Source organism: Gavialis gangeticus, unplaced genomic scaffold, assembly GCF_001723915.1.
Source record: "Gavialis gangeticus isolate Ggan-Ray unplaced genomic scaffold, GavGan_comp1, whole genome shotgun sequence".
NCBI lineage: Eukaryota > Metazoa > Chordata > Crocodylia > Gavialidae > Gavialis > Gavialis gangeticus.
In genome coordinates, this window is record NW_017729025.1 from 126,166,943 (window position 1) to 126,176,169 (window position 9,227).

Genomic DNA, 9,227 nt, shown 5'->3' on the forward strand with positions numbered 1-9,227 from the left:
AAACTGAATCATTGCTTTCACTCAATATCTGGGTAACATATCTCTTAGTCCTGCAGCTTTCTGTCTGATTTATAATAGAATACTCATTTAGGTGCGTGATTAGCTAGGAAAGGGTTTAATCCTATCCAGCACTAACTAGTGTGTACAATTCCAGTTAGATCTGCATTATAATATTTCCCCATCCCTGGCACCTCCAGAGTAGCACTTCAGAAACGGCTAGAGACCAATTCATCAACTGAAAAAGCAGCAACTATTATATTTGTCCTCATGATTTAGTATTTGGTGGTATTTCTTGTTTACTGTACATCATCCACGTCTTAATATCACCCTGGGTTTTTAACAGTACTCATCACCATTGTACTCCAAGTACAGTAATGTAATTCACAGAAAGTACTTCACATTATTAATGACTGTATCATCACAAGTACCCTGTGAGGTAAGGTGACATTATTTCCTCCACTTTATAGCTAGCAAGTAAGGCACCAATATTAAGACCAAAATTATCAAAAATGTCTGCTAATTTTGCGTGCCCATCTTGAGATGAAGAGGTCATGAGTTTTAGTGACCATAACATACAGTCAGATGACAGCACCCATTAATTTCATTTGCACCAATACAAATCAGGCTACAATGTTTTCAGGCAGCATACCAGAAAATGAGGAACATACAATTAGTGCCCAACTGTGAAAAGTTTGAAAAAATGGAATCCAGTTCTCCAGAGTAACATTTGAGTACCTTGACCATGAGACTTCCTTTCTCAGCCTGCAGCGCCTACTTAATTCACTATATACCTTCCAACTTCTGCAACTAATCAGGGAGGGAACCTACAGACAAACTGCCTCCACCAATTGGATTCATTCCCTCTTCATCACTGAATGAGGCAGAGGTCCTACAGATAAAACAGCATGTAGCTCCAAATCAAAGACTGTTCAATACTGCATATGCTCAAAGAGAACTGATTCAGATGGCAGAGACAACCTTAACCCTGCTATTCCCTAACTTTTAAATGTTTAATTTACCAATTTAGCATTATTCTGAATTGTTTTTCTGGCTTTAATGCAATTTCTAAGTTTCTAACAATAAAAACTAAAACAACTAATTGCACACATATTGACCCCCAGATGAGTTATCAGCAAGTTTACTTGTAATACCACAAGACATACCTCTGCCAGTAAGCCTGAGCTATAGCTGCATGAGGGTGAAATCCTCCGTGGGTGTACCTACATGTGTACATTTACTGCACAATAACCAAAAGTACTATGTAGTAACCGAAAATTACTGAGCAGTACAGACATGCGTCTATACATGCACGCCCATACTTGGGTGTAAATTTGATACCTGCATCATGCAGGTGTCAAAGTTATGCCTGATTAGTTACTGCGCAGTAACACACATGTAGATGCCTTACTGCTCAGTAACACTCTGTATGTGGACAGACTTGGGACTAATGTTAGTCCCAAGTCAGCCCACACACAGTATTACTGTGCTTTAATGACTGTACATGTAGACACCGGCCTAAAAACTGGTTACTGTGCAGTAATTTACTCTGCAGTAAATTTAATGCAGTGTAAATGCATATGTAAATGCACCCTGTGTGGACAAGTCACTACAGTGACTGGGGGAGCTTTGTCAGTGGACTTCATCATTATTTGCCAGACATCAGAATAATGATGGGATTCCTAAGGTTCTATTCCAAGTTCTAGAGGAGCGTGCTAGTGGTTGCAACCCTTTTGTCACTTTCCCTTATTATGTGTCAACCCCTACAGAGTCAGACTACACAGTTTCATCATCCCGCTCCAAGCTGCCTCTGTTCCTCTCCTACTTTCCTCCTATTAATCTGTATTCTCTGCAATCCTTCTTTTTACTCCCCTGTCCCCAGTTCATTGTACCCAGGCTCTTTATGCCTCTACATTCCTCCTTTTCCTCTAACCTGCCTGGTCAAATCAGTCAGACCAACGTGAGCACACAAGAGAGTATGTCCCTTGGCTAGATTTGGTGAGAAACTGGTGGAGGTAGTTAGTTAACCTTGTAGTCTGAAGTCAGTCAGAAGGCAGGATAGATATGCACCTTTATAGACTAACTGGATAAGATATAAATAGAGCACAACGTTTCTTGAACCAAAGTTCACTTCATCAAATACTGTGAAAAGACATGCAGAAAACAGAGTATAAATAAGAGTGAGAAATTAGAATACAAATACAATTGAGCAGGGAGAGGGAGGGAGATTTGGTTGGACTTTCACAATGACAGTAAAAGACACGTTTAGCACCAGGGAATTATCCCTGCCAAATTTCAAATCTGTATTCTGAAGAGGGCTTCTAGATCCAGTCAATACAATAACTGTATGACTATAAATATGGGCAAAGCAACAGTTTTCTTTAACCTCATTCCTAACCATTTTGCTTAGTCTTTGTAAAAGAAATCAGTCTGAAGCAAACACTCAGCCTAGACTGAATTTCAGTCTAAGTACTTAAACTCTCACAAAATTATAAGCAACTAAATTTGGCATCTCATCATGGAAACTTTCAGGTAGCTTTAATTAAAAAGCTCTACCTAAAATATTTTATAGTGCTTTCTTTTGAACATACCAAGCTTCAATTGACTACCATCTCAAGAAGAGGGCTACCAAATCAATCTAATGTAAAATATCATGTATTTAGTCCTTAATCATAAGATAACATTTTACATTTCACAATTTCTTGCAGGCTTACAAGTAATATTCCTTTGTTCATCACAGCATATAAGAGAAACCTTATCTTAGCCATGAAGAAGTTGTGGGAGGACAGATGCAGGGTTTCTATATAAAGGACTGTCATCTTTGAAGAGAAATAAAGCAGCTCTACATTTCAATACAAAGATCATTTCCAATATTCATAAAATGCAACTACAGGACCAAGAAAAATATCTTAAACATTAAATGCTTGGAAATCACTTACGAACAGTTCATATATCCTAAAGATGTAAATCTTAGGAAGAATACCTTAGGTTCAAGGCAACCAAGGTTGGAGGTACTGTACATTGTAACTCTCAGCCAGAGAAGACAGATAACTATTTTGGCTCATATTACCAGTGATGAGGCTATGTCTAGCACTGATTTTCTACAGATTCTACAATCTTGGCCTATACCAAAACTTTCAGCTTTTTTTTACCATATATCATTCATCATGGTTTTTTTCTTTTCCTTTTAAGCATCCTAGGTCACATACTTTACACTGCTAACAGTCTGTACTTTTGGACAAGTGAGAGACCATTTATTTTCTTCAGGACTCCTTTTAAAATTTCTATTGTGTCCTTTTTTGTTTCACTGAGTTCCCTAAAGAATAACCTCTTCCTTGCTTTAATAACTTGGACTTCGGTCAAGGTTGATGTGTTTCTCCATTTTGCAGGATATTTTCTCCAGAAGAGACAAAACAGTGTCTAATATTGCAATGAATGGTTTTAAAGGGTGCAGTTTAAAGAGGAAATCACAAACAGTAAAGGGGGAATAAAAGGTAGGAAGTAGCTTTTAAGAAAAGAGAGGCAGCAGCAGAGAAGAACAGCTTGAACTGAACCCAACAGTGAGATTTTGCAGGGAAAGGGATGCCTCTTCCTTTCTAGTCAGAGGACTGTCTGATGTATTTCATATATACCTCAGGCAAGGATTGCTGTATACTCATTTTACTAGTCCAGGCTGACAGATGGTTTACTACAGTACTATCTTGCAGCTCTAACCTTCAGATACAATTCATGAATGAGATTTAGAACCAGATCAGCAGTGGTTTATCATGCAATACCAAAACCAACCTACACACAATACCATGCGAGATAGAGGCAGTTCCTTAAATAGAAGGGTGACTTGGGAGTTTCAGTTTTAAATATATATACTTGAAAGCTGAACTTCTTTCAGTCTTTACAACTTCTTCTTGTGAAAACAGTCTTGTAGTTTGAAACTTTGTAACACCTGGAGACATCTTACAAGTAGGAGGTAACACTCTCACTTAGAAGTGGGTAAGGGTAATTCATGACTCTCACTCACCTTATTTGGAACAATAGGTGACCTTTGGCTTTGTCCTGACAGGGATCAAAAGATGATTCATTTGAATGTGTTAACTAGCACCTTCTAAAGATCTGGTGTGGACAAGGAAAGCTAAGCTGTACTTCAGCCCACATTAGCCCATCAAGTCAAAGTCCAAGCTCTCCCTAGTCTTCAACTGGGCCAATCAGCCACCGCTAAAGAACAACTTGCTTTAACCACACTTGATTTTAAAACAGATTACTTATAAAGTGCTATCTAACATGCTAAAATCACACACCTTCTTTGTCTTAATCAAGACACTTCCTTTGATATTCTCTGTTCATTTCTCCTTGGATACCATCTCTTAAAGCCTGCCCTGTTTTGGAAGGGCAGGAAGGGTTATATTTTCTATCAACTCTAGGACAGTACAAAAGACCCTTTCTCAAAATCTCTCACTCAACATAGTCACTGTCTTGCCAACAGGAAAGGAGGGAGAGACACACTGACCCTATAAGCACCACACCCTGCATCTCTGCCACCCCACCAATGTCTCTGATCTGCAGTGCTTCCAAGGGGGGCTTCCTGCCTGCCGAGTAACAGGAAGCCCATACTGGACAAGCAAAAAACAGGCCAGAGCTCTTTCCCTGCAGGTGGGAGGGGGACAATGGGTTCAAGGAAGGAAGCCAGAAATGATGGGAGGAGCCAGGAAAAGCAGGGACAGAGGATGTAAGGCCTAGAGAAGGGAAAACCATGAAAAGGAGAGAAAGAAAAAACGGTATGAAAGGGAGAGTTAGATTAAAACCAGAAAAGGAATAAAGGAATGGAGAAGAGAAGGTAGCATAGGAGGTAGTATAACATTAAAGCATGTCCCATGTCCCCCTGCCCTGCTGTGTCATAGGAATGAAGACACCTGATGCCTAATTCTGGGGAAGACTGATTGTGGCGTGAGCTGGAAAACACGGACCAGGGCTGGATTGCCCACGCTTTAGCTAACTAAAAGGACTAGAAGGCAGCAGTTTGCTCCAGTCATGGGAAGTCCAGTGTGTACACGTGCATATACACATGCATCCAAGCATTCACACCCATCTTCCCAAGCAGGGGAGACCCATTGTGGAAGGGTTCACAACTACTGTACAGAAAAGAGCAGGTTTCAAAACTGCATAGGTTATTGTCAGATGAGGAGCATACCACCTTGCCACAAGGAGGACTTAAAGTCTTTAATATAAAGCATGATATTTTTAAGGTATATTCTTATGAAATCACACAAGCTCTGTAAGCATTCATCATTCACTCTCAAGGATTTTTAATTAGTCCCATCCTTCACTCCCAGGTTTAATTAAACTGTTAGATCGGAGTTAGGGCTTTGCCTATAAAATTAATCTCTCATATCCATGTTGTATATTTGGGTGCTTATGGCTAGCTATGATATAATTAGATAGGTTCTCACAATCATGTTATCCCAACCTAAATTCAAATATTTGTAGTCTATGACTCGGAAAAGTCTTGAATTAAAAGCTGTTATGTATCTGGTACCCCATATGTGTACCCTACAATGGAGATCACTCATTTGGACATATTAAAATAGTCAAAATTCTGAAACCAATGTATTGTTCTCCAGGACATTCCTTTAAAAGATAAATAGCAAGTTACTTTAAGAAAACACTGCTATTTCTTCCCCTTTGACTATCTTAAAGTGTGAGAAAAAATCTGATATAAAAATCTTAGAAGGCATAAACAGCAGAGCTGCAAAACCCTTACTAGTGTAGTAGACTTAATTTTTTACATAAAAGATCAACATCTTAAGCTACAAACAGATGATGACCCATCATTCAGATAGGATGGGGGGGTTTTGTGCAAGTGACAGCATGCCAGGCATAAGAAAATTAACTAATAAAACTACACTGTGGTAGAAGATTACAAAATAATGAAAGACCTTACCCCTTTAATGTGGATCCCAAGTTCATTTGATTCCATGTCATGCATTCAAGCTGCGAGGTCATTTGGTATAAATTGTCACTGTTATGAAAATATCTAGAATTAGAACTAAAATGACTTGATCAAATTAAAATAATGTTTAAAATAGCAGCAATATTTTCATTTTTCTTTTTAAATGTATCTTTAAACAGAACAGTCCCAAGAAAATGTATTTTATGTGAAATCTTTTATTGGTTTGTGGTATTCATTTTTAAGAGAAAGAAAAAGAATGTCTTAAAAAGGAACAGGTATTCTTGCTAATCCACTAATTCGTAAATTGCGAATGGCTGGAAGTGATGCACAAAAAAGCTCTCTCTGGAAAAAAGTAGGCTTGGTTTCATATCTTAATTGCACAGAACATCAGCTATCCCGATTTGTAGGTTACACAAGGCAGATTATTTGTTTAAAAAAGAAAGCAAATCAAGTAATTGTTTTAATCAAGAGTGTAACGGATCGTGTGGTTAATGGACCGAAACGACTATCGTGACTAGTGATAGATGTTGCTACACATAGTGACTTGACAAGAGGGGGGGAAACGAAGTGGCTGAACAACAAATCAGTCTCACAAGTGGAATTGTTGTAAAACGTTACGATCTTGCAACAAAGAAAACACTATTACTGATCTCCAATTGGTTATTTTTCTATTTTGAAACCAAAACCCGTTTTTTGGTTTGTTTGGGGTTTGTTTGAGGGAGGGGGCGGGGGGTGTTTGCTTTTCTTTGTTTGTTTGCTTTTTGGAGACATCAGCTATAACCAAAAAAAATTGAGATCCCAAGCTCAGACATATTATACTGCTCCACACTTGACCCGCAAACAGCTTCAGATCCTGGAATCGGCGGGCTGGAGGGGACCGCGAAGGATCGTCGGGTCCAGATGAGGCAGTTGAGGTGAGTGAGGTGAAGCGAAAAAGAGAGAGTTAGCTCGGGAACTCGAGTCCTTGTTTTTCCGAGGTTTCTCGGCAGCAAGAAGAGAGCGTCACTATGCAGCCACGGCTGATCAGATGCTTTCCATCTGCACAGCACGTCCCCACGGACTCCTTCCCTGGAAAAGCTCTGTGGAAAGGCCCGTCTGGGATTTCAGGTTTCTGGCCCTATACATTTCCCCCACCCCGTTTGTGCGGAGTCCCGCCCGCGCCCGGGGTCTTCAGCCCGGCCCAACAGGTTCGGCGATGGATGTAAGTGCCAGGGACATAGCGGCTCGCAAGAAACACGCAGGTTGCCCGCTTGATTAATGACAGGCTAGACTTCTGTAGCGATCTGATATCGTTTTGTTGAAACGGGTTGGTTTTTTTCACGGCAGGTAGAGGCGATCTAGCAAAATCAGTTTCCAGTGGGAAGCTTTGGCGAATATAAAAACAAATTAAACGACTCCAGGCTCAGAGTATGCCCCATGCCATTTCGTCAGCGTGGCTGGACGCTATTATTCATCGGCGCGTCTGCCTGGCTATTATGCTCCTGCCACGTCCCGCCGGCCGGCTCCGGGAGCGCGCGGCTCTCCCGCCAGGCCCAGGGCAGGCCGTGCCGGGCGGTGCCGCGGCGCTCGCAATCCGCGAATTCTTCCCCTAACGCTGCTGTAATGAAATCCTCCAGGACCCGGGGCTGGGGGGTTTTATTATTATTATTAGCAGAGCCTGCCCGGTGCATTTCCAGCGGGAGATTTCCCTTGGACTTTCTTCCCTCTGACAGTTCATTTATAAGAGCCTCCCCCACCTTACCCACTGCCCTCCTCCCCCCGCGGGCGTTTCCAATAAGCGATACACTCAGTCATCTCCTTGTCACGGCTCGCGGCCGGCTGGGGTGACAGTGCCCGGAGCAGAGACCCCGACGGATCCCGCTGGAAGGCGCTTCACCGCCGCGGCGGGCCTGGGCTCGGGGGCTCCATGCCGCGGGGGCGGGCACGGACGGGGGCAGGAGGCGACGGCTCCTGTGAAAGCACCGCCACCCCCCACGACTCCCTGCGGGCTGCGGGGCAAGGGGGTAGGGAGTGTGCCAGCGGCTCCCCCGCCGGCAGCCTCGGGCAGGGGCAGCCTGGCTTCGCTCCGGACGCCCTTAGACGCCGGCCCTGGCCAGCACGCGGGGCTGGTGCATGGGTTCCCGGGCCCCCCCCCCCTCCCCCCGCCTCCCTGCTGGGCAGTGCTCCTCGTCTCACCCCGGGCAGGCTGGGCGCAGCGCGGGCCCCAAGCCGGCACCCACGCGGGCCCCAAGCCGGGACCCACTCCATCTCCGGCCCGGATCGCGCCCTGCTGTGGATCCCGCCGGCAGCCCTACGGGGGCGACACTAAGAAGACCTTCTTTTCCTGAAAGGGATGTTTGCAAAATGGGAGGGGGGCAGAGAGACCGCTCTGCGAGAGGGATTGATGTGAGCTGGAGGGGAATAAAAGGAAGTCAGCCCCGAGCACCAAATATATATATATATATATATATGGGGGGAACTTGAAAGGCAAGCAGTAGTAGATCACAGAGAGTTTGTTTTGGCCTGCGCCGCAGTATTACCGAGTTCCTGACCCCTGCCCAGCGAGAGCTATAATCTGAACCGAAACTCCTCCACTCTTTAAACCTCTGCAAGTGTGACTCACTGTAAATTTTCCGCGCTCAACATGTTTACTACACCGAGCAGCAAGAGGCAGGGGAGGGCTCCGCCGCCCCGCTGCAGCTGGGGCCCAAGCGCGGCCGCGCAGCGCCGCTGGCCCCGTCCTGGCCGCGGCGGAGACGCGGGGCGTCCTGGCAGAGCCGCTGCCTGTGCCACAGATCCACGCCAGACCGCTGTTTCCCCGATACGAATGATATTTATTCTGCATATTTATTTCGAGTCATCGCCTCTCGGACTCCCTCTCCCTCCTCGCAGGGCACAACAAAGCCACTTTACACTTGCCTACATATTTTCTGCTTCCTTCCTTGCTCCCTGCCTGCTACTAGTTTAAGGTGAATCGTGTTCCCGTATCTGGAAATCTGGGGGGCTCTTTTAAATGGGCTGTCACTGCTGCCATTTGGTTTGTCACATCCGATGTGTTCCTTGAATCAGACACTGATGAGTAGGTATCCTGGTTTTCTCTGATAAAAAAAATCCCCTATTTTCAGATTTAAAAAACCCAAATCCACACTTTTCCGTGATTAAAATTAAACACGTCTCTCTCGCTCGCTCGCTCTCCCTCTGTATAGATATATCTATACGTGTATAGATATATCTATAAATAGAGAGAAAGAGTGTGGCGTTTTATATATATATGTGGGGGGGGGGTGTATACACACACACATATATT

General features: G+C 43.7%; 1 protein-coding gene across 4 annotated transcripts in view; it reads right to left on the reverse strand.

Moving 5' to 3' along the window:
* WT1 (Wilms tumor 1) overlaps positions 1 to 9,227 on the reverse strand; it is a 65,879-nt gene that overhangs the window by 40,001 nt on the left and 16,651 nt on the right. For all 4 annotated transcript variants that reach the window (XR_002097756.1, XR_002097755.1, XM_019519523.1 and 1 more), the window contains exon 4: positions 5,933 to 6,010. Coding sequence is in view for 2 of the 4 variants with exons in the window: in XM_019519523.1 (XP_019375068.1) it covers positions 5,933 to 6,010 (78 nt within the window). In the remaining 2 variants the exon portion in view is untranslated. The remainder of the gene's footprint in view (positions 1 to 5,932; positions 6,011 to 9,227) is intronic.